At 49.9% G+C, this 25,238-nt stretch overlaps 2 protein-coding genes across 4 annotated transcripts in view; one reads left to right on the top strand and one right to left on the bottom strand.

Annotated features, from left to right (window-relative positions):
* The window catches only part of LOC115529546 (leucine-rich repeat and fibronectin type-III domain-containing protein 2), a 37,434-nt gene extending 15,436 nt beyond the window's left edge, over window positions 1–21,998 (bottom strand). The window contains exons 1-5 of one of the 2 annotated variants that reach the window (XM_030338306.1): window positions 21,000–21,998; window positions 19,026–19,929; window positions 3,388–4,035; window positions 2,962–3,124; window positions 885–1,055 (exon numbers count right to left, since the gene is read on the bottom strand). In XM_030338306.1, coding sequence (XP_030194166.1) covers window positions 885–1,055; window positions 2,962–3,124; window positions 3,388–4,009 — 956 coding nt within the window. In that variant the 5' untranslated portion in view covers window positions 4,010–4,035; window positions 19,026–19,929; window positions 21,000–21,998. Of the gene's footprint in view, window positions 1–884; window positions 1,056–2,961; window positions 3,125–3,387; window positions 4,936–19,025; window positions 19,930–20,999 lie in introns of those variants that run through there. The other variant, XM_030338307.1, reaches the window with a different exon arrangement.
* Window positions 1–25,238, top strand: part of LOC115529545 (pyruvate carboxylase, mitochondrial) — a 268,651-nt gene that overhangs the window by 161,742 nt on the left and 81,671 nt on the right. The window lies entirely within an intron of this gene.

Here is a 25,238-nt window from a genome sequence, read left to right as displayed (position 1 = left end):
TTGGCAATTTGCCGACTTATGGGGGTCGCAGAGTTGGAGAAAAGCTGTTGAAAATATTCCCATTGCACCAATTAAATACCTTTTTTCTTTTTCAATAGCCCTGTTGGCGTGATTGAATTCAACGCATAATTTATTGTTACATTTTTATAGAATATTCCGTCAGCCTTGTTTGAAAGCAAGAAAGAAAAACAAAGACAATATACAACCCCATTAACACTTATGATGTAGCCTAAGAAAAGTAATCACAAAGAGATGCTTTACTATTAACATAGCTGAAGCAAAAGTGGTTGCAACAACTGCTTCTTTCTGAACTGTTGTTTGGTTTTCTGGTTAAGTCTGTATATATCCTTCAAACAGCACACCTCCAAGAAAGCATCAAATAGTGTGGGACTAAAACAGGCAGGGCGGGGTAAAAACAGAAAGAAACCCAACCACAAACGATAAAGATGAAAAAAAAACGTTGGCGGGCCCTAAATTGTGTACTTCAATGGCTACAGTGAGCTGCAGGAATCGCACAGTTGGGTCATTTCAAGTCTTTGTAAAGCGCTCCAAAAGCACATTCTGCGCGAGGAAATTGATAGGATGTAAGTCGTGCCAGACGTAGGCCTTTGAAGGCCAAGCTACTGCCTTTGTACATACAACCCCCCAGCTTGGTATTTATGGTTTGTGCCACACATGAAGAAGGGTGAAGTGAAGACGGGCCAACTTAGGGAAACATTAAACAAAAGACCCTGGGAACTTTGGAAGCACTAAGATATAAACATGATGGCTGGACAAGACAGAAAAAACATTCCTGACCACATGCCTCCTATATATAGCCAATCCAATTCAGGGACTTTGTGAAGTGCACTTTCCGATTACCCATAATGCAAGTGGACTCCTACCTGGCAAAGAGGGGGTCGGGAGGCATGGTCCGTAGCCGGTTGGAGGTCATGTCCAGCCGGGCCAGCTTGTACAGTTCCCCGAAGACGCCCTCGGCGATGTGGTCTATGAGGTTGTGGTCCAGGTTGAGCGTGTGGAGGCTGGCCATGTTCTGAATGGACTCCCACGGCACCCTGTGAGCCCGGGAGGGCGGAGGGAGAGGCCAAACACTCCACTTATTAGTTTATGCAAACAGCAACACTCCTCGCCAAATGACTCATGCCGTAAGGACTCAAAACCAGAAAATGTGTGTTTAAGTGATTTGTTTATAATCACAAAGCCAGCGTAGCATGTAGTAAACATCAGGTGAACACTTTGTTTTAATCCCTTTCAACAAAAACATTTCATGACTCGATGGTTGATTCAAATCGAATTTAAAGTGCGTAAATATGAAGCATTAAAGACACGATATACGTATATATATATTTGTTTACATCGCTTGGCATTAATTGGACCGCAATATACAAGTAGCAAAAGGCTGATTTCCCGCCGTGACACTTCTCATAACTGCCGTGCCTGTCACTGTCCCAGAGGACCTCGTTGTCACGCCAAGATCCATCAATCCACCACTCAGAGCGGGCCTGCTCAGCATTCAGCCTGCCTTTCCCTGAGCCGCGAACAGGACAGCACCAGAGCTAATTAATGGTGACAGGGAGCGACGGCCGACAACCGTGGCAGATGCTCATTTTACTCCTCCATCTTTTGTCTTTTAGCCTCGGCCCATCTGCGTCTCTCTGCCACGGTCACTTAGCATTCTGCAATCATACTGTTCACGCTGTACTCTTTGGGTTCCCTGCCCTCAAAACAACGATCCTCGACTTTGAACCTACTGTTCCGTTCAAAAGGAGCCTACATTTGGATACCAGGAGTGGTTAACATTTAGTTTTTGCAGTTAATCTACAGGAAATGTTTAATATTAGTCGACAGATTCAGATTGCGTATCTAGTAGTCATCCAGATTATCTCCTGATGCTTTGTTTGGTATCATTCAGCAAATCGTCACACACTAAAGAGTGACTAGAGTGGAACTTCTAATGAATGTATTGTCATGAATCAATAGTTAACATAATAATTACAATGTTATTATTCGTGAGGCGAAACGTAAATCGGTTAAAAAATTTGAGAGCATGTCAGGACGTATTCAGCAACCCATAGGTCGGTAGCCCTCAATTAACTAATTGTGTGTCAATTTTTTTGTGATGAAATTGCATTCAGTGCGGCTGAGATTATCAATAGTGTTTGGTTTGGTAATTCGTTACCACTGTGGCAGAATCTCAATGAGTTGTTTTTCCCCAGCAGCTCGTACTCTGTGCAGGGAAACGGGAACCCCTTGCCTCCCCCTTTCCCTACCTATTCATCACTAACACCCCTGTTTGCTCATGCTGTGATAGGGGTTTGAGAACAGCCACTAACCCCCTATTGTGGAGACAAATGAGAATATCTCCATCAATAATCTACGGTTATAAAGCCCGTTTACGAATCCTTCCTCGGTAGCATGCCGAAGCGAAGACGATACAAGACACCAAACGATTGCCTTCGTCCTCGTAAAATAGTGAACGTTTCTCATGTTTTTCGAAGAAGGAAATGAGGGCAATGGCATTTAGGGAGGGAAGCCACTCATGGCAAACCAGCGGTCGCTGGGACCCTGTTGTGATCCGTTTATCGATCCAGAACGGGAGCGCTTCGTCGGGTTCATTGCCTCGCGTTCACAGTTCCATGGTGGGCTTATATTTGACAGTTGACTTAATCAAATGATTGTATTTTAATGGGTTTCTTTGTACACTTCGGTATCCTCTCCCCGCTGCGCTTTAATGAATACTTTATGTCTAGCCGTTTTGCTCTGCTGCGGTTGTACCTCACTGCAAAAATGTTTTTTCATTTAATCACCTCCGCACAAACAAGTTTGGCTACGTAGTGCTGCTGACTTTCAGAGCGGAGCTTTGTTTGAAATGTCAAGTACAGGAAAGTGAAGAGGTAGTGCGCTGAAGAATAGCGTGTGGTTCTTGTCGCGGCTAGAAATAGACTGGTGAAGCACGCTTACCGTCTGAGGTTGTTGTAGGACATGTCCAGGTCCTCCAGCGTGAGGAGGAAGTCATCAAAGGCCTCCGTGGAGACCTTCACCAGTTGGTTGTTATTGATGATCAGATGCTGCAGATTGAGCAATCCCGCGAGGTCTCGTGGCCCAACTGTCGTCAGGCGGTTTCCTAGACACCCAAAGAAAAGAAAACAGGCAGGCTCTGATTTCCACTTGCTGGCGGACGGCACAGAGATCCCAGTTTCCCCTGCTCTGATTCATGTAGTATTCAGCTGCTCTCTCGTCGCCGTGTCAGCCCTTTTGCTCCCGCATCAATATTAATGAAATGTGTGCGGATCGCAATTTGGTTAAATGAATGTCCCAGAGTCTAACAAGCGCAGTGCGCAGTCCCCACGGGTCGGTCCTCCAGACGACCCCGCCGCCGCAACTCACCGTCCAGATGCAGCGAGCGCAGGCTCTCCAGGTCGGCAAAGGCCATGGGCCGGATGGTGTGGATGGTGTTGCGCGACAGCGTCAGGTCCACCAGGCCCGACATGTTGCCGAAGTCGATGCCGCCCACCTCGGTGATGAAGTTGTCGGCCAGCCGGAGCTCCACCGTGCGGCGGTCCACGTGCGGCGGCACGAACAGCAGCCCCTTGTCGGCGCACAGCGTGCTCAGGGACTCGGACAGGTTGCGGCAGACGCAGTGGACGGGGCACACGGACACCATGCCCCACGTCTCCCCCGCCCCCACCAGCGAGGGCAGCAGGCAGCATGTGACCAGGGTCAGCCAGTGGAAGGTTGGCAGCGGGGCGCAGACCAGGAGCGCTTGTTTCGTCGCGCTGCTGTGGCAGCCACAGTGTAGGAGGTTGGACGGTGTCGAGGAGGGGTAGGCGGGCGGCGAAGAGGAGGGCGAGAGGGAGAAGGCGACGCTCGGGCGAGGAGGTGTCGTCGGCGCCGTCGACGGGGCGAGGAGCGGGGGGTGGGCGGAGAGCGCCGCCGGCCTCTTGGTGTGGAGGTGTGCGTGGGATGGGTGGTGTCGTCGGCTGGGGTTGAGGGGTAGGGGGACAGGCATGGTAAAGTGCCTGGCTATCCACAGACCTAGAGAGGGAGAGAGAGACGCAGAGGAAGTGTGACAAAGAGCCCAATGCTAGCCCATCTCCGATGATTGAAACAGTGAAACTGAAGACGTGGTGGTGCACTGATATCATCTATTAGTACCATTCAGACTTGAGATTCTGTGTGTGTGTGTGTGTGTGTGTGTGTGTGTGTGTTCGTGTGTGTGTGTGTGAGTTAAGCACCATCCGTGGACGACCTCTACAAAATGAAGGCAACGCGGGGCGGGAGAGTAAGTCGATCTCGTGTATGCTCTCCCTCTCCCCTGCTCGTCTTTCATGGGCAAAACAAAAGCCTGCACTACGGTACGCTGCTAAAGATCCCCCCCTCCTACCTTCTGCCTGCACACACAACAATCAGCTTATTGCCTAGCAACAAAATCTGTGGGATTCAGTTGCTAGACAGAACACAGCCAGCCCTCACAGCAACGATCACCCTGGACCTGTTTCAGCAGTAGCAGGCAAAGCGTCTTTATGGGGCGATATTCAACCCAGCAGCAGCACCTTCTACCTGCAGCGCACCGAGGCCAACACACATTTAACCGTACCCAGAGGTGACAACCGCCCCTCTGACCTTCTAGCGCTTCTCGCGGCATATCCCCCACAGCGGGGACCACGGCGTCGGTATCGGAGACATGTGGAAGCACAGGGGTGATGCGCTCGGGCCGAGGCTTTTGTTTTTGTAGAGGTGCCAGACCTGGCAGTCGTCCCCCCCCCCCCCCTCTCTGTTGTCAGTACATGGAAGATAAACGCACTAGGCACCCACTGCCCGTTACACACACACACAAACGGTGGTTGTTTGTCGTGGCAGACACGCGGGCTGAATACGCATCTGGGCAGATGGTCAGGTCGTGGTCGTGCACGTGAGTCACCGCTCGTGACGTGAGGAACTGATTGACATGCATAACAGTTGGCATGGCAACAGTGACCTAGAAACGGGGGGGGGGGGGGGGGGTATAGTGTTGTAAAAAGCCCACAAAGTGGAATCCATCGGCGAAAGTAGTCCCGCTGAGGATGGGGTGTGGTAGTGGGTTGAGGGACGGGGAGGTGAGGAGGGCCAGAAGTAATGTGGTGAGTCAGAGACAGATGGGAGGAACACAACGATGGCTCCGGGTGAAACAGAAAGTAGGTTTCACGGTGTTTCAAAACACTTAATCACGTTATGAACAGGGGACGGCAGATTTGCTGTGGTGCATTGTTTTACAATCAGAACGAACCCTAATGTTCACACGCATCGCCATGCATCACGCCGGCTTCACAAGTCGACGCGGATTGTTTGCTCGATATTTCCCATTATCTAGGGAAGATTGACCGGATACCGTGTGAATGTTTCACAGGCTTATTGCAAACCTCTTCAACTTGATATTGTGAAAGAAAAACACACATTTATTGTCCATAATGTATGTATTATTTTATTTCCTTGCTCAGGTCGTGTTATCGATTCAAAACGACTGTTAGCATTTTCATAGTGAATTAGCGATTAGATAAACGACACACACACTTCTCATAGGAAAAGCGTGCCTGCGTTTAACAGATCCTTCACGCTGGGGTAAGGGTGGCTTATGGCGCTGTCCCCCAGCACGGATGGAAATAGATTTCCTGCTGATCGATAGACCAGCCATCGTATCCTTTTTTCCTTTCTAAAATAAAGCCCTGGATTGATATTCCTTCAGGGCCGTCTAATGGTGGGCAGCGGTTTGTGTTCCATCAACCATCAGCTCAGCGTTTAGCCCCTAAGATCCAGGGATACCATTTGTTCTGGGGTCTGGTTGATGTGGGGTTGTGTCACACAGTGACCGGGGATTTTGACGGATTGTGAACCTTGTGGATCAAAACCAGTACCTGCTGGCTGGCAAGCCAGCAGGTACTGGTTTTGATCCACAAGGTTCACAATCCGTACAAAGCCAGGCGCCCTAAGCCCCCTACCTTCCCCGTCATGGAGCGTAAATGAATCTACTGTGAGCCCCCTCGGGTAAAGGCGTCCGCTCACTGACTTAATGGCTAAAGTAAAGACAGAGGAAAGCAGTGGGCCGTTTTTTTGACATTGCGGGCCGACCAAGGGCACTTCTCATGTTGGAGAGTGACTGCTTCACAGCCCCCCATGTGGATGGGGAGTTAGGCCTGCTACTACACCACGTGACTTTCCCTTTTATGTAACTCACAACGCTCTCTTAGCCAATGCTAAGTTATCCAATGCTGGTGTTGTAGGTGATTTGTTTATTTATTTTATTTTAGATTTTTTTTATTGCATTTCTTTACCTTGGCAGCACATTCCGTCCCCACTTGCCAACCGGCGACAAACACAAGAGGTTTATCTGGCAGTTGGCTCTTTAAATCTCCTGGCTTTCTGTGTTTCTCTCCGTCTTTCTCATACTTGTGTCCATAACCTTTCTTTCTCTTTAATCTCTCTCTCTCTTTCTCCTCTATTTACCTCTCTCTCTCTGTCTTGCTCTCTCTCTTGCTCGCTCTCTTTCAGTTGTTTGTGTCTTTATTGCTTTTTAACCACATTCGACACTCCTGAGCTCCTATCAGACTGAATCCATCCATCTCGTTCTCTCTCGCTCTCCTTCTCTTCCTCTCCCTCTCTTTCTCTCTGTTTTTCATTTGTTTTGTCTCTTTCTCTCTCCCTTGTTCTCTGTCTCTAAAATTCCATCTTGTTTGCCCTTGAGGCAGCCTGGGTACTACAATGTTATCAGTCACAGCTCTCTCTCTCTCTCTCTCTCTCTCTCTCTCTCTCTCTCTCTCTCTCTCTCTCTCTCTCTCTCTCTCTCTCTCTCTGTCTGTCTCTCTGTCTCTCTGTCTCTCTCTCTCGCTGTCTCTCTGTCTCTCTGTCTCTCTCTCTCTCTCTGTCTGTCTCTCTGTCTCTCTGTCCCTCTGTCCCTCTGTCCCTCTGTCTCTTTGTCTTTCTGTCTCTCTCTTTCTGTCTCTCTGTCTCTCTCTCTTTCTGTCTCTCTGTCTCGTCTATATGTCGCTCTCTCTGCCGCCCTTCACGTATCCTTGCCCTCCCCCCCCTCCTCCCCTCATCTAGCCCCACCCCATTCCTCTCTACTTCAGTCTTACTTCTTTTCCTTTTTTCCCCGGCTTTATCTTCCTCATCTGTGCCATCCTGTCCCTGACGCAGTGACAAATCATCCCCGCCTGCTCTCTCTCTCTGTCCCTGTGTCTCTCGCTCGGTCTCACTCGCGCCCCCCATTTTCCCTACCGTCATTCTCCATTGCGCATTCTTTACATTTGGACTCTCTCTCTAGGATCCCCCCTCTTCCTCCCCGAAGAGGGGGGGGCATCTCATCTACAATGAAAGCACTGCAGACGAGTTCACACACACACACACGCACACAAACGTGCACACAAGCAAACGCGCACCAGATTGGTGAAAGTGATCCCCTAGCCCTCGCTGATCAATATGACCCTAAGTGATGGATCTCACACCGCCCCACTCGCACACCACGCCTTCGCCTCCTCCAACACCCTCCATCTCCTGTTCACTGTCGGTCCTTCCCCCCCCCCCCCCCCCTCATCCGTTCCCCCCCGAGGCGGAAGGAAGGATAAATGGTGCGTTCATGAAGTGTGTCGCGGTGCCCTGCAGTCTGCAGCGTGTGATTCATACACTGTATCCCGGTCCCTCCGGAGGCAGCTGATCACATGGTTCAGCGTGCTCCCTCGCCGCTCCCGGCCTCGACACACCCTGTCGCCTACCCTGAACCGGCGCCGTCTCCCACCAGTCCTTTATCTCCTCCACGCGCCGTTTGAGTTCAAACCGCAGGGGGGGGAGGCAGCCCTGTCTCCGGGCCTGGTGATGAACCATGCATCGTTAGAGGCTCTAGGGCGCCCCCCCCCAAGCCGTCATCACCTTTCACCCCTCTATCTTGCCGCAGCCGCCGCCGCCTCCACGTAACGGGTCAAGGCGTGAAACCGTTTGGGAAGCTCTCACCTTCAGGGCTCGGGCCGCGGCCTTACGGGCTGCCGTTTACTGTGTGCTAGTGTATCAGTGGTCCCACCTTGTGGTGTTTGATTGTGTGTGGGAGGTGTGGCGACATGTATCCACCAAAGAAGCCCTTGCATGTCTTACTGTGGGAAGATGTTGGCACATAACACACATGTATGTATACATCACACACACACACACACACACACACACACACACACACACACACACACACACACACACACACACACGGGAATGGAGAGGAGGATGGAGCAGGAGCAGATAGGAGGTAAACGTGGGCGTGATGGGACAGCGGGTAAATATGACATATGAAAATTTGAAAGTCTCCAGATGGAGAAAGATGGACCGTCAAGATGAGTTAAATATGAGTGCTTGGTGGGTTGGTGTGGACGTTTTTGTGTATAGTGTGTGCACATTTGTACACGTATGCAAGCAATGTGTCAGAGTACTTGTGTGTCTGTACGTAAAGGAATGTATGTATGTTGTGTGTGTGTGGGTGTGTGTTTGTGTACATTTGTGGGGTTTAGTGTGGGTGTGCATTTGTACACGTATGCATGCAATGTGTATCAGAGTGCTTGTGTGCCTGTGCGTCTGCATTGTGTATGTGACGTGTGTGTGTGTGTGTGCGCGCAAGTGTGAGGTCCCTTGCCATTGAGTTTTGTGCCTCATTGGTTTTTCCCAGGTGGGGCTGTTCCTTTTATCTCCCTGACACAATGGTGTTCCAACTCTACTGCAGGTTCAGCCTGCTCTGCCAGGGGAAGAGAGATGTAGTCTGACCAGAGGGGGAGAGAGAGAGGGGGAGAGAGGGAGAGGGAGAGGCAGGGAGGGAGGGAGGGAGGTGTAGTAGGAAGAGGGATAGAAAGGTAGAGAGAGTTGGAGTATTAGGAGAACATAAGGAGAACAAGAGCTTTATTTACCTAGAGAGTTGAATCAACAAAAGAGACAACGGTTGTAAGAACATAAGCGAGAAAGGGAGAAGCCGTTTTAGTATTAATCGAGAAAAAGAGAGCTGTACTTAAAAACAAATAGAGAGCTGTACTAAGAATAGAAAAAGAGAGAGAGAGCTGTAGTAAGGATAGAGAGATGGAGAGAGAGCATTAGTAAGAATAGAGAGATGGAGAGAGCTGTATTTAGCATAGAAAGAGAGCTTCTGTTAGAATAGAAAGAGAGAGCTGTAGTCAGGATAGAAAAGGGAGGGAGAGAGCTTTACTAAGAATAGAAAGAGAGAGAGAGATGTAGTAAGAATATAAAGAGAGAGGGAGAGCTCAAGTAAGAATAGAAAGAAAGAGAGAGAGCTGTAGTGAGATTGGAAAGAGAGGGAGAGCTCAAGTAAGAATAGAAAGAAAGAAAGAAAGAAAGAAAGAAAGAAAGAAAGAGAGGGAGAGAGAGAGAGCTAAAGTTGGAATAGAAAGAACAGGGGGGAGAGAGGTTGCCAGGGGAAGAGAGCTAGAAGATGGATCTCTAGAGGGACCCCGGACTCCTGAACTAGAAACAGAACCCAGTCAGCACCTTCCACGTGCGCTCCATCCTCAGACTTTGACCCCTAAACTACTGGTCCACAGAACACACCGGCAAGCCCATTGGATGAGCTCTTCACCGCTCAACCTCACCACAGCCAATCACAGGCTTTGGATCACGAGTCACCACTTTCGACCCCACAAGTTCCAGAACGTTCCAGTTCTGATAGATAGACACGATGTATAGACGGATACAGTACAAATATAGATACAGCAGATAGATAGATGGCTTCTGTGGATGTATGGTTAGATCGTTTGATGGATGGGTACATTGGTAGGTAGATGGATGGAGAGGGAGGAAAATGGATTCATAGAGAGTTAGATGGATTCGTGGATCCCGAAGAAAATTCAAGTTTTTGAGACTCACCATTTTGTTCAAAATGAAAACGAGCAGTTTAAAAATCCTAGTATAATAGATTCCAAGGATGTGTTGGCCATCATCATCCCTGTTATCGAATACACCCCGAGTATCAGCATGGTCCTGTTGCCTCAGGTCCCCAGACCTCCCCCTCCACCCCTCTGCCTACCGCACGTTTGTGTTAATAGTCTTTCCTTTTCGTTTAGTCTCTTTAGTCATTTGGTTTCTTCCCATGATTCCAGAAGGGCAACCGGATTAACTCTAATCAAAATCAAGTGTGTTTGTGTTTATGTATGCATGAGTTTCGGTGCGTTTGCATACACATGCCAATGTGTGATTCCGTGTGTGTGTGTGTGTGTGTGTGTGTGTGTGTGTGTGTGTGTGTGTGTGTGTGTGTGTGTGTGTGTGTGTGTGTGTGTGTGTGTGTGTGTGTGTGTGTGTGTGTGTGTGTTTAACCAGTGTTCAGGCCTAGTTTGTTTCTTGCGACATCTTGACGCTGCCTCAGAGAAACCATTAGCTTGGCCTAATGCAATCAGGAGGAACTCTTCCCCTGTTTACCAACGAGCACATTTACATTGGCTCCAGAGTGCCCCTCATTACACACACACTAATCCCCTGCATCTGATGCAAGGAGCTGGGCATGGTGAGGTGGTCAGCCCCCTCCTCCTAGCTCTGGCCGTCAAGGACGCTCTTGAGTTGGGGGGGGGGGGGGGGGGCTCTGGTTTGGTGTGCAAGGGTCAGGCGGTTGGAGTTTGCACTGCCCTCTTGCCTTCAAGCAGTGAAATAAAATGAAACATAGTATTTTGGCGTTATCCTACCAACACACACATAAACACGACCAAACACGCATGCCTATAGTACCTAGCTTTCAATTATCCTGCAGCTCGGAAGCACGTGTGTGCGCTCGTTTCAAGGGCTGTAATCAGAGCTCTTTTATATTAGGAGACACACACACACACACGTGCAGACACGTGCACCAGGAAAGAAACAAAAGTGCGCCCATATTGCTGTGTCGTGCTCATAGAGCCCACTCATCCAATTCATTGTCTCCCTCTTTCTCCCTCTCTCGATTTCCCTCTCTCGCTGTCTTTCCTCTTGGTCGCTCTCTTTCCCACTCCCTCCCTCCCTCTCTCTTCCTCCCTCCCACTCCCTCCCTCCCACCCTTTCTCTCCCTCTCTACCTCCCTCCATCCGTCCAGCTATCGACTTGGAGATGACAGGAGAGGGGAAGGAAGTAATGAATGGTTAGAACATCGAGAGATGCTGGAAATAGAGGGAGGGCTGGAGCCCAAGATGGAGGCAGGATTACCGAGGAAAGTCAGGGGCAAAGAAGGAGATGGGAGAGGAAGAGAGGAGTCATGTAAGAGGTGAAGATAGAGGGATTGGAGCATTTGAAAGATGGAGCAGATGGGAGAAAGAGAAAGGAGGTAATGGGAGTTTCAAATCGCGGCAGAGTGTGCAAGTCTTGGGAGATCTCTGCGACAGCCCAAAACTTCATAGAGAGGGAGAGAGAGGGGGAAGTGGCCATACTCGGGAGGGAGTGTATGAATGTGCATCGTTAAGCGGATGGACAGAGAAATATGTAAAGGCGATAAACGAATGAAGACCGCCATCCATCACAGGGGAAGGGAGGGAGGGAAGGAGCGGACAGGATTGATTTGAGGAGTGGAGAGAAACCGGAGATGCGAGTGAAGAGGAGGAGGAACGCTAGGCTGTGAGTCAGGAGGAACGGGGTGACTGGAAAGTGAGATGAGTGGGATATAATCACAGGAAAGGGTGAGAGACGTGACTTGCGTGAGCGAAAAAATGGATAGAGAGAAAAGACCACCAAAAATGTTTTGGTCTAATGGTGGGATTTGTCGATGGGCCTAAAAATCTCCAACCAGGATCAAAAGGAATTCCACCCACTGTGCTTCACAGGGGTTTCCTCTTCGACTCAGTCGGTTTCCAAGGTGTCGACACTGCATCCGCATTGACATGGGAGAACCGTGTCGATGCCTCAATTGCCCTCTTCCCCCTGCCCCCTTCCCACTTTGTAATCAATCCCGTTTCAGCCGTCCCGACAGCATTTCCGATTTCTGAATAACATGCAGAGATGGGCGCTGTGTTACTCCAAACTGTGGAACGGATCTGCCGTGGGAAAAAAACAGCTAATCCTTCACTCTGCAGTCTCTTTGTCATCGCCTTGAACCCCTTAAACCAGCATAATGTCAAATTTGTGTTATCACGCTAGGAACGGTCTCGAACGCACACGGCCATTATGTTTTCACTGGTAGCCTGAACTAATGGATGTTTGCCACATCAACACCAGGAGCATCAGTCTACCGTAGGAACGTTCTTTCTTCTTCTCGGGATTATGTTTGACCATGATAACTCGACTAAGGAGCTTCGGAAAGTATGTTGCATTTTTTCAAATGCCGAAACTTCAAAGGCCCGCCAGGCACCGTTAAATTACAGCGCAAATCCTTGAAAAGCGACGCAAACGTGGCTCACTTTGAAGTTTTGTGTGATATTTTTAACATTACGTGTGTGGCTCATTTGTTGACCAAAGAGGGCCGACACATTTAGTTAAGGCTGTTGTCTTTCAGTACACCGTTAACGTAGACAACGAGGTGGACAACTAACATCATGTTGGCTTCATTGAAGCCAAAATATTTGAACGGAGATATTTAGCCCACCACAGAAGGAAGTTCAGATGCTACCAGACCAGTAAGGGACATTGCAGAATATCAGACGATCAATCGTGGAACGGCGCTGGCTAATAAAATTCCCACTTTGCATTACAAAGAACAAACTTTGACTTAACTCAATCTACATTGTCTCCCATATGTGTTTAAATATCCATACGTGACGGGGGTGGGTTCAGCGGGGGATCTGCGGTAAAGCTAGCTACAAGGCTGCCGGTTCCCCGCTACACACTGATTAATGAGGTGGCACTGTCTTTTTTTTATGCAAACATATCATTATCAAGTAAAGTATGATAATTACAACAAGGGGGGGTGTTGTTCAGGCTTCTGTAAGGCGCTCTCTCTCCGCATAGCATCAGCATAGTTTAGCATTTTTCCCATGGCTGTCTTTGATGCAGACCCTGCCAGTGTTGTTGGAAGCTGATGCTAATCTTCGCAGGCAATCAGAACCCACTGCAATGCTAATTGCACAAAATAAACACGAGGAAGAGGCGCGGTTGGGGAAAGTTGCTTGTTTTACGTGAAGCTTACAAAAGGACAGCGTTTTCTCTTCCAAGCTCTGGCTGAAGAACTTAAAAAAATGGATAATAGTATAGTTATATTTGTCAAAATCTGCCGCTCTTTTTGAAATGGCTTGTTGGTATGACATCACACCTTTGGTGTGATTCTGTGTTGTGTGGCGTGATTTTTAGGTGGTGTTTCCTGTAAATTATTTGTACTCGAATACATTGCCCAACATAAGAATTACTTGTTTCACAGAAACAATTTTGCCCAGTTTTCTTTTTATTTCTAAGATAAATAAAAGTACAGACACTCCCTATAGTAGGCTCACTTCATAAACTAGTTATAACCTATAAGTGGAACTGCTGGTTCCAATCTATGCCATTTTAATTTGTTGCACTCAGACTTTTTAAAAGATTTTCAAAAATGAAACATCTAATCCATTGAATTTGATAAAAGTTGTTGCCTGTGAGTATTCAGGCAAAACTAATGGACCTGGGAGGAGGCCCATTCCCCCATCTTATTTAGCTTCTTAGAGCCGTCCATAAAGCAAGACAATTTGCAATGATTTATTCCTATCACGTCCGATAGTAGGGTCAACGGTTCTTGTGAATTCTATCTATCACTTTGGATCCCAGCCCGACTGACATTTGGCTCCTGTGTTTGTGTGTGTGTGGAGCGGTAACGGGGGGTGTGGGGGGGTGGGGGTGGTTGCCCCCGTGCATGCACACACGCGAAGGGTCACCCAGGGGGTGGCTTGGAAAACTTTGGCTTGTCCTCCTTTATTGGGATGCACCCAATCACCTGCTCTGCCTCACAGGCCAACAGACAGCCACAGCTCTCCATCTATTGCTAACACAGACATACATTCCTTCGACCCACTCACGCACACACAGAATCACACTCTCAGAGAATGCAGTGCAGATCTGAGGGCCTGAAATACATGAAGCGTAAGTGCTCTCCTCCTCATCAGAGGCTTAATGTGCAAGCAATCTCTTTCAAGCGTTCTCTTTCTCGCACTCTTGCTCTCTACCTCATGCCGCCCACCAATCGCTCGTGCCTTCTTGCGTTTCATAATGTGTGTGTGACTTGTGTGTGCACGTGCGCGAGCACATCTGTTGGTGCATCTTTCTGTCAAGATGTTTGTGTGTGTGTGTGTGTTTATGTATTAGCATTGCACTGCATGCTGCACCCGTGTGTAAGTAGATGTTAGGTCTTGATGACTCAGCAGGGTGTGTGGGGGGGGGGGGGGGGGGGGGGGGGGGGGGGTGGGTGCTGGGAGACCCGCTCCCCGAGAACAATGAGCCAATCAGTGGGCTGCTCTCGACACAGTAGGTCATTCAGATCCAAACAAGGGGGCTGAGTGGCTTGTGAGGCGCTGGATTGATTACTTTATAAAGACGCACACACACACGAGACGGGCCCGGTCACAACACGCGCCTTCATGTGTGCGTAAGCTTTTCATCCTACTTATCCCTTCCTGCCACTGCCTCCGTCCATAACGGGGGGGGGGGAGAGAGAGGGGAACTGCGGTGGAGGGAGGGATCGGTGGGCAGGGGGAGGGAGAGGAAACCGCGGGTCTCTGGTGCTAGTCTTACTTTCGCGTAGGTTCCTACACTTGTGTTTAGGGAACGGGTTTCAGTCCAAGGACATCTGTCGAAGGACCTACCCTCTCCTCGCCCCCTGCCCCCCCCGCCCCCCTTCCCTCCCTCTGTGCCCCCTGTGGATTTGAAGTCCCTCACAGTAAGGCCCCAATACGATGATGCTAATGCTGTTTGCAAGATGATGCCTAACCTAGTGATATCCCAGCCAATATGGGCTGTTCGTTCAGGCATCACGTTCATGCTCGCACTCTACGCTCAATGTCATCGCACTGCTTTAAATGCACACACACACGCCCGTGGATATTACGCAACCAGCTAAGATTAGCATTCGGTATTGACGCGTGTGTCCACAAGTCTTAGCGCGGGGCTACTCAATATGTATAGCATGTGCCACCGGCAGTAAAACCTCATTAAGACTGCGCTTTTCTATTGTCTGGTTTTCTGAAAGGAGTAAAGATGAAATTGGCGATCTCCCGCTAGTGTAATGACGGCTGAGATCAATGGTGCCATCCCAACAGCTCCAATTATTACCCTGCGATTCAGCTCTCCCTTTGTTGCTTAATTGACGGTACTGTGAAGAAACCAGAAGAAAATGCTAGCTTCTCAACCTCACGACGTGTCAAACATCTGACACAACTAGGAGCCGTTGTATCGCGACGTTGTGCCGCGACGTTGTGCCATGTCATGGAGATCCGAAACAACACAATGGTGGTTAGAATTGAACGTTTCCCTTTGAAATTGCCCAATTCCTTTAGACCCCTGACACATTAGTGTTCTCAACCTGGGCCATGCCTGCATGTCAATGAGGACTAGCCAGCACAAGGCGGTGTAATTGCTTGACATTGATTGGTGAACAAATTAGGGACCCGGCCGGACAAATGTATTGAATTTGAGATTTCTCAGTACAACGCCTATTTGCTTTTTATTCTCCTGGGATTCGAGTGATGAATGGGATTTTTAATATAGAACATGCACCTTTCACTTTTGCCTTGGTCTCATTGAAGGTAGCTATTGAAATGGGTTCAATAGACCTGCTGGTGGTTCAGTCTCGGACCTGACTCTCTGAGTGCACCCTGGGTAATTACACCCGAACAATGAGGCCCTCCATCGGTAGAGATCTGCTTCCTCTCCCCTGCATGCACCGGGCCGCCTCCCCCCTCTCCAACAAGCAGGCTCACATTTGCATTCCTCTCCTCCCTCCACTCCGTCTGTTATTATGCACTTGTGTCTTCCCTCGGTAATCCCCCTGTCCCAGAGTCATCAACTTCTCTCTCTCACTCTCACTCTCACTCTTTAACTCTTTCTCTCTGCCCTTCATGTAGAGAAAGCTCCGACACACTGATCGTCAGCACCCCCTCTCCCATCTTCATCTCTCTCCCCCTTCCTTCCTCTCCCTTATTCTCTCTTCCTAAGCCCCCCCCTTCCCCCCGAGCCCTTACATCCCTTCTGGCTCCCCCAGCGGTGGCCACGACTCTGGTTTGGTTAGCTCATCAAACCCAAACCAAACCTGGCACACATCTTAATCAGCGATCCTAACCTCCCTCCCTCCGTCGACTTCCTCCCCTCCCCTCCCCTCCTCCCCTCCCCTCCCCTCCACTCCTCCCCTCCCCCCGCTCCTCCCCATGCCTCCCTTCTCCCTTTGATCCCTCGGCCCCGTGCCGCTCTCCCTCCTCTCTTCTTGACCGTCAGCACTCCTCCCATTAGTCGCTCTTAATGTCTGACCACAAGCCGCCTCTCCGCCCCATGCCTTTTTCATCTTCCCTTGTCACCTCACATCTCCACCCCCCCCCCCCCCCTCACCCCCCCGAGCCAAGGCCGTGCGTTGTGTGACCCTCGTCTCTGTCTTTGTCGTTCTGCTCGGGTCGCTCATCTCGGAGCCGGCTTATTCAGAGATGAACGTCTCGGTTCCTCGATATCTACTGTACGCCTTCTCCTCCTCTCTTTCTGTCTTTGTGTTGACCTTTCATCCATCCATCATTTCCTCAGTGTGCCTGCCTTTCATCTCTTCTCCCGGGGGGGTCTAAAGCGAGCGCGTGTGTGTGTTTTGTTTCTCTTTAATGTGGGTCGTTACACCACAGGATCCAAATAGTGTTTACTTTTCCTTCTCTCCAGATCTCGTAGCAGCCGTTCGCCCATCCCCCCCCCCCCCCCCCCCCCCCGTCTTGGTGCCCTCCTGAGTGCATCTCTCATCAACCTTTATAAATGTTTTAGATAATCGTCCCCTTTTGTCTTCTTCTGGCTCGGCTTGCACCACTCACACCGCCCTTCACCTCGATATAGCGCTCTCCACGTCTGCCTTCGGCCCTTCTCTCCCCCATCCCAGCTAACACAAACACTTGGCCTGTGCTGTCTGACATCTGTGTGTTCGCGGGCCTCTTGTTGTTTCATCCAGCTACCTTCCTCCGTGTGTTATCCCTCCCCCCATCTCGCCGGCGCTACGCTTGGCTGGGCCCTCTCTCATGTGTTCTGTGTCAACATGCTTGCTCACCAACCCCTTTCGGATTGCCCCCATGTTGTTGTTGTTCCAAGCGATCGGTGCCTACTGGACGTCGTTTGTCCTTGTAACGCTGGTCCTGTCAACTGCTCAACTGGCGCAGGGTTGGCAGGGACGACAGGGGCGTTAGGGGTTTGATTCCCACCAGGGCTACCCGTGCTCAGAACGTATGCGCTTGTACATGATGTAAGACACTGTGGATCAAAGCGTCCACCTACTGCGTCCGTGGCTGTAATTGTACATTGTTCAGAGCTATTCATAGTTTGAAGTAAGATTCATCAATGTTGTCAAAGCGGCGGGAAACTCCATCGTAATATAATCATTTATCACAGCGGAGGGATGCGAGATCCATTTCAAGCCCCATCTATCACTCACCCCGAGTCACCTGTGATGCATTGTTCCTGTCTGTATTCCTGCATTGTTTACACACCGTGAACCTGTCTCTGTTATCCTGCCTTTTAAACCAGAGATTGTACAATTGTTTGAGTGTTACATTTTGTCGTTACATCGTGTTTGTACAGTCTCTCTCTCTTGCTCTCACTCTCATTCTCGCTCTCTTGTAATGCAAATGATCTTCAGTGAAGCCTTATACAGGATGAATACCAACCCCTCGATCTCCTCCCTTACTTGTACTGTCCCATATATCTTTCATCTTTCCTTAATTTGGATCGAAACTTCTGCAGACCTTCCCCTACGCTGTTTATCATGCATCTCTCTCTCTCTCTCTCTCTCTCTCTCTCTCTCTCTCTCTCTCTCTCTCTCTCTCTCTCTCTCTCTCTCTCTCTCTCTCTCTCTCATATATCCTTTTAGAGGCTATGGCAATAGCTTTCATTACAGCTTTCAATCTGGGAGTGTGTTAGTAGCTGGGCTTGTTTCTGTCTCTGATACCCCTCATATCCTCCAGTAGATATCCTGAGTCACTCTGATCTCCCATGTCATTGGGCCAACTGTGCGTGTGTCCGTGTGTGTGTGCGAGCACGCACTTGGGTGCGTGGGTGTTTGCATGCACATCAACAGCTTATGTAAAAAGCCCCAAAACGAAGAGAGGTAATGATGGCTCTCTCGCACATACACACGCACATACACACGCACATGTACACACACACGGCTACTGTACACGCTAACACTCACACAGCAGACACAGTGGGGCAGATTACATAAAGCCAAGGTGATGAAAGTCTAGCTGTGATGCACCTCGTCAGTAATCTGATACAGGACAGCTGGCTGATGGGGCACGTGCATGCGCACATACACACACACAGATGCACACACGCATCAGTGGCATTTTCCCATGGGTGGTGGATTGTTGGTTGAATCCGGTACAAAGATGAGAGCGAAAGAGAGCGAGAGAAAGAAAGAAAAACACAGAGAAAGAGAGAGATTAGAAAAGAAGCTGCCAATTGCAGTAAAGCCCCCCAAAAAACAATCATACAAACTGATAGTGTGTGTCACGTGCGAGTGTGTGTGTGCGTGCGTCTTTGTGTGTGTGTGTGTGTGTGTGTGCCACATGCCTGTGTGTCTGTATGACACGTGCACGTGAGTGTGTCTGACACGTGCGACTCTGTTTCACGAAACATGTGCACTCCTGTGTTCACCTTTTATGTTGCTGTTCTAAATGCACATCTGTTCATTATTCATGTGTGTGTGTGTGCATGGAGGGGGGGGGGGGGGGGGGGGGTGAACATCGAGTTGCCAGTGTAGAAGCTGATGGCACTCACTGGTTGACGTGCTCAGGGATGCAGGGACTTAACCATGTGAATATGGATCCAGCTAACCGCTTATTCCCGCTAGCATGCCAGGTGTGTGTGTGCGTGTGTGTGTGTGTGTGTGTGTGTTTGTGTGTGTGTGTTGAACATGTTGAAAATGTTACCTTTTCTGTCTGGGTGACCTCAGAGTCCAAATCAGCTCCACATGTTATCCAGATTGTTGTGTGTTGGTGTGCGCGTGTGTGGGCTTATGTGTGTCTTTGGCACAGATTTCACTGCAGGTGTTCCTCCGTTTGTGGGGTCAACAGTGTGTGTGTTTGTGTGTGTGTGTTTGTGTATGGAAGAAAAAAAAACGAGGTATCCTACTGTTGTCGGTACACCACCACGCCACACACACATCAAACAATGTGTGCGTGGGATGTAGGTCAGAGAGGGAGAAGGAAGGGAAAAGTAGGGTGCACACCAGCTAAATTCCAAGCCCTGGTTCTTCCCAGCTCCCTGCTCCCGCTCGGAACAGAGCAGCAGCAGCAGAAGAAGAAGAAGAAGGAAAAGATAAAAAGTAGAATCCAGAATCACGGCGTAGTTCCCAGTGCGGTATTCCCAAGTAGAGCTCCGGTACACGCTCTCCAGCTCCGCTCCAGATCCTATTTTTATCCTCTCTCTGTGGTTTTCTGTCGTTCCGTGTTCACCTCCTTCTCCTTCCCCCCCTTTGGAAAATCCTAAAGTGTGATCTTGGCGCAGAGGGAGTTAAAACCGTGAATGATGGGTAAAGGCGTTGGTAGTCTACTTTGTCACATGACCAATAGGATCCATCGTGTCTCACTTCTCTCTCTGCGTCTCTGTGTCTCCCTCTCAGTTCTCCTTTTCTTCCTCGCTCTCTCCTATCATGGCGTCCCCGACCAGAGTTCTCTCGAAGGGTGTGTCGGCAGCCGGAGACGTTTTTAGTATTTATCTCAATGTTTCTGTGGCTATAGTATGTTTATTCAGGTGTGAAGTGCAGGTTCAACCTCTCTGTGTGTGTTTCACACGGTCGTCCATCTTGTTGTTCTGGAGAGCTCTGTGAACAACCTGCACAGACACAAAACCACACGCACAAACAACGATGATGGGAGTGAGGGGTTGTTTGACTTTTTCACATTTGTTGGCTCTCTCTCTCTCTCTCTCTCTCTCTCTCTCTCTCTCTCTCTCTCTCTCTCTCTCTCTCTCTCTCTCTCTCTCTCTCTCTCTCTCTCTCGTGTGTCTGTGAACTGCCTGTCGTCTCGATCTTCCATTCCCAAATTCTCGCTCACTTCCTCCCTCTCTTTTTCTGTCCCTCCCTCACCTCCTCCCCTTTCATAGACAGATCAATAGTTCTGAGATCCTTGTTATGCACGGCTCATCGCCCTTTTATACGCGCACACACACACCAGACACACACACACCGGACACGCGGGAGCGTGTGCTTGAGTACACGCCCGCGGACCGACCGCTCTCCTTCTGACAAGCAGAGACGCGCTGGTCTCAGGCGCGCACGGGAACGTCTGCATTGCGTACACACACAGGGGCACACACACACGTACATGTGCGCACACACACATGGGCACCCACACGCACACACGTTCTAATGAAACAACTGAGCTATTGATTTGTGGCGGTCCCAGTTTGCATCCTCCACCCCCACCTAAACCTCCCCCCCTCCCCCCCACCCTCCCTCCCCCCCTCTTTCTATAAACATTATTTGTACCTGTCAATCGAGCAGCCTATTACTGACAATGTTTAAGTGGACAACACCGTGAGCAGACGATCACGCTGTTTGCTACGACTACGTTGTGAGGTGGACAGAGAACAAGGGAAATCGCTTGTCCATCTGTCTTTAGATGCGTACGTCCAACACGGACACACGCACATTTCCTTCAGGAGGAATCTATCCCCTCTCTCAGTGCGTCCTTCCCGAGTCCCTCGCCTTTCCCCAACTCTCGACACCAAACACTCCCTGCGATTCTTTCTCTGCTCTCCTCCTCCTCCTCTTTTGCTTTCTCCCTCTTTGTTTCCCCCCTCTTCTATCTCGTCCTCCACTCCCTGTTCCCCCTTCACTGTCTCCCTCCCCAGTACCTTATCTGCGTGCCCTTCGTCGGGATGAAAAGGTTGGAACCACTAACCTGCTTTTCTGGATGCTTCTTCCACGACTTGCGGTCTCTGTCACATCTTGCTATCCGGCGCTCTCTCTCTCTTTCTCTCTCTCTCTCTCTCTCTCTCTCTTTCTCTCTCTCTCTCTCTCTCTCTCGCGCTCTCGCTCTCTCTCTCTGTAATTCCTCTCTCTACCTTTCTCTCACTCGCTCTCTCGCCCCTTCTCAGTGTCCAGCAGTGGCGCGCAGAAAAACACGCATCCCCCTCTCTCGCTATGCGCTCTCGCTGTGGCACCAGCGTGTGTTTTTTCGTCTCTCTCGCTTTCTCTCTCACTCCGTCTCTCTCTCGCTCTCTCTCTCTCTCGCTCTCTCTCACCGCGGCGTGCGTGTGCTAGTGTGTGTGTGTGTGTGTTTTCCGCTCTCTCGCAGCTGCAGCGCTCTCTATGGCTCTTCTTTACCACAACAGTGAACTCACTCATCCCTGTTCATCCCTCATCTCTCACTCTCTCTCTCTCTTCACCTCGCTCTCTCCCTCGCTCTTTCTCATACCTCCCTTGCTGCCTCCACCTTGTCTCTCTCTCGTTTCCTCCCTCTCATATCTGTATTTGTATCCATCAGCCTCAACTTTACCCTCACTCTCCCTCTTTCTTTCTCCCGCTCTTTTTTCTTCTCTATCCTTTTTCTGCTGTCTGTCTCTTTGTGCAATCTATCCCCCTCTCCGTCGGTCCACCCTCTCTCTCTCTCTCTCTCTCGCTCTCTGCCACTCTCCCCCTCTCTCTTCCACTCTCCCACTCTCTCTTCCACTCTCCCACTCTCATCCACCTCGTCTCTCTCCACTCACAGTCATTATTTTATCTAACCTACTTGGTCATTATGCTCTTTCACGCATGTCTATCTCTTGGTCCCTCTCCCATTTTCTCATCCTCTCTGCCACTCTCCTCTCTCCTCAGCCTCTGTCTTTATCCTCTCGCTCTCTCTCTCCGTCTCTCTGTCTCTCCCTCATCTCTGTGTCTCTAACCTCTGTGTGTGTCGTTATCCCCATCTCTCATCTCTCTCTCTCTCTCTCTCTGGGTCTCAATTCTCTCTCTCTGGGTCTCAATTCTCTCTCTCTCTCTCTCTCTCTCTCTCTCTCTCTCTCTCTCTCTCTCTCTCTCTCTCTCTCTCTCTCTCCTCATCCTCTGTGCCTGTCCTTCCGGCCGCCAGCGGCTGATTGAATTTTAAGTCATGTTTAATCCCACGGTAACAGGTACTGAGGCGGGGCTGCTAGGGGTGGAGGAGGATAAGGGAGGGAGGGAGTGGTCTGGGGTGATGCCACAGAAGGGCAAAAGTGAGTAGGAGTTCACACCTGTAAATGTCCACGTCGTAGTGACTCACACGAATCACACTTCCATTAGTTGAGAACCAGTTTGCCGCATTTGTGTGTGTGTGTGGTGCCGGCTTTCTTCTTCTGCTGTTATTTATTGCCCCTAGCTGGTGTATTTTCCCTACCATTAGCAGAGCTTCCCGTAAATCGTTCTTTTTTCTTTTTTTCAATCCTCTACCCGTCTCCGTTGAAGGAGCAGGTTGTTTATTCCGTGATTGCTGGATAGAGACACAACGGCCTTCCGGTCATCCTAGAGGGACGGGGAGATAGACCCAGAGAGGGACAGAGGCAGTGGCGGGGTGGGACAGAGGAATGGGGAGAGAGGCAGTGAGAGATAGAGGGAGGCAGTGACTGACAAAGAGAGTAGGAGAGAGAGAGGCGGTGAGTAGGACAGAGGGAAGGAGAGAGAGAGGCAGTGAGTAAGACAGAGGGAAGGAGAGAGATGGGGGGGACGGAGAGGCAGTCAGTAAGACAGGGGGGGGAAGAGAGAGATATAGCGGCAGTAAGCGAGACACAGGGAAGGACATAGATGGAAGGGAGAGAGAAGCAGTGAGTGAGACACAGAGGGAGGGAGAGAGAGTCGGTGAGTGTGACAGACAGGGAAGGGCAGAGATCGGGCGAGAGAGAGAGAGAAGCAGTGAGTGAGACAAACAGGGAGGGAGTGAGATGCAGTAAGAGAGACAAACAGAGGGAGAGAGAAGCAGCGAGTGAGACCCAGAGGGAAGGAGAGAGAGAGGCAAGGAGTGAGACGAACAGTGGGAGGGAGAGACTGAGAACGCGAGAGGACAGAGGGGAGGAGGGACCGAGACAAAGAGAGACGACGACGTTGCTCGCCGGCATCTGCTTCTTGGAAAGGGAGCAGGGGGGAAGACTGATTGAAGTAGGATGAGAGAGCGAAGCAGGAAGAGAGAGGGAGGGAGAGGGGGATGAGGAAAAGGAGTAACCGGTGTCACGGAAGAGATGTTCGCCCCTAGCTAGGTAGAGTTGGTCTGAGATTAGCAGGAGAAATGGTGTGTGTGTGTGTGTGTGTGTGTGTGTGTGTGTGTGTGGCCTATTGGACCTCAAATGGCGGTCAATTGCCTGATACCCCCCCTGTTGTGGCAATCGCTGCTGGAATAGCTGTTTACTGTGTGTGTGTGTTTTGTGTGTGCTTGTCATACCAAAGCAACTATGATGTAAGAAATATTGAATGCCAGAATATGGTTATACCCACTCATGCACACACTCTCATACACACATTCAAACACACACACACACACACACACACACTCCCCTTTAGAGGCAGGGGGAAACTAGGAAGCGAGGTGGAGATCTGGATGATTCTACAGATGAATTGCTTTCTCACATTTCCTCAATTTTCATTTGGGGCTTCATTTCTGAGTCTCCTTCTGCTCTCTCTCTCCACCTCTCTCTCTCTCTCATCTCTACCTTACCTCGCTCTCTCTCCAACACTCTAGCTGCCTGCTATGTACTGCTGGTGCTTGGAGTCGTTTCTCATTTGCATGTTGACACTGTGAGCATGCACACACACACACACCATCCCCATGTTCTCTGTCTCTGTGTCTCTCTCCCTCCCTCTATCGCTCAGTCTCTCTCCCCCTCCCTCTGTTGCTCAGTCTCTCTCGTGTGCTCTCTCTTTCTCTCTCTTTCTCTCTCTTTCTCTCTCTCTCTCTTTCTCTCTCTCTCTCTCTCTCTCTTTCTCTTTCTCTTTCTCTTTCTCTCTCTCTCTCTCTCTCTCTCTCTCTCTCTCTCCTGCTCTCTCTCCTGCTCTCTCTGTCTGTAAATGTCTAACCCCTCTTCACACACATCCTCCTCTCCATCCCACCCCAGCTGTCCGGACGGAGCATTCTTGGCTCTGTTCTTTGTATCCATAAACCCCTCCTACCTTCTTTTTTGCCATCGCCTGTCAGAATTCTGTGTTACTGCGTTGGCGTGCTAAATATGCTGCTTGTGAGCACGTTTCTCTCTCTCTCTCACCCAACCCCCTCCCCCCCACACACACTCCCCTCTCCACCCCCGCTGTCATTTCCTAAAATATCTCAGGCCTTTTCTCAGATCCAGCGTCAGTGGAGTCGGTAGCGCAGTGTCTGATCCTCGTGTCTTCCTCGCCCGCGTACTGCTCCAGGGTGGCAGGCCGCGCGCCGCCGTGTCCGCGGTCAATAATTAATCACCAGAGGTTGTCTGCGGGTCCGCCTGCTTGTTTTTATTAGAAAGTACAACCTCCGCCAAAAAGTGAACATCAAACCGAGCAGGATCTGTGATTGGCTGCAACCAATTTCAATGGAATAAAGGATGGCCGTTCTGCTGCCGGGAAGAACCATCTGGACAACCCGGGATGGAGAGCTCAGTTCTCTTTGTGGAGCGGGGGTGCTCCTGGGTGGGTCATTATTTTAAAAGAGCGCACAAATCCTTCCTAATTGATCGTCTGGGCTTCGGAGACGTCATTCTGGGATGCACGGAGGACATCTAGCAATCTGGGAAACGGCGGAGATAAAGCAGGATGTTATTAATGTGGACCAGGCGCTCCCTTTTGGCGCCAATTATAAACAGGGTTCTTTTATGGTATGTTTTTTTTTGAAAAAGTATGCAAGTCTTGCTTGTGATTCAGTTTATCTGAATGGAAATTGCTTTGAAAATACATTTAGTCTATTTTGGTCAAAGTATGAGTGCAGAATACTAAAGAATGAGTCAAACTCAACGTGATACAGCAGGGGTGTGTGTGTGTGTGTGTGTGTGTGTGTGTGTGTGTGTGTGTGTGTGTGTGTGTGTGTGTGTGTGTGTGTGTGTGTGGGTTGGAGCACGAGGCAGTCACTAACTGCCTCGGGCTTAATATAGCTTTGGTTTAATCAACTCCATACAAACACATTAACATCCATCGCACAAACATGAAGCACGCAAAACACAGGCAA

Source organism: Gadus morhua, chromosome 17 (genome assembly GCF_902167405.1).
Source record: "Gadus morhua chromosome 17, gadMor3.0, whole genome shotgun sequence".
Classification (NCBI taxonomy): domain Eukaryota; kingdom Metazoa; phylum Chordata; class Actinopteri; order Gadiformes; family Gadidae; genus Gadus; species Gadus morhua.
Note: the sequence above shows the minus strand (reverse complement) of the source record. Positions and strands in the feature narration are given on the sequence as shown.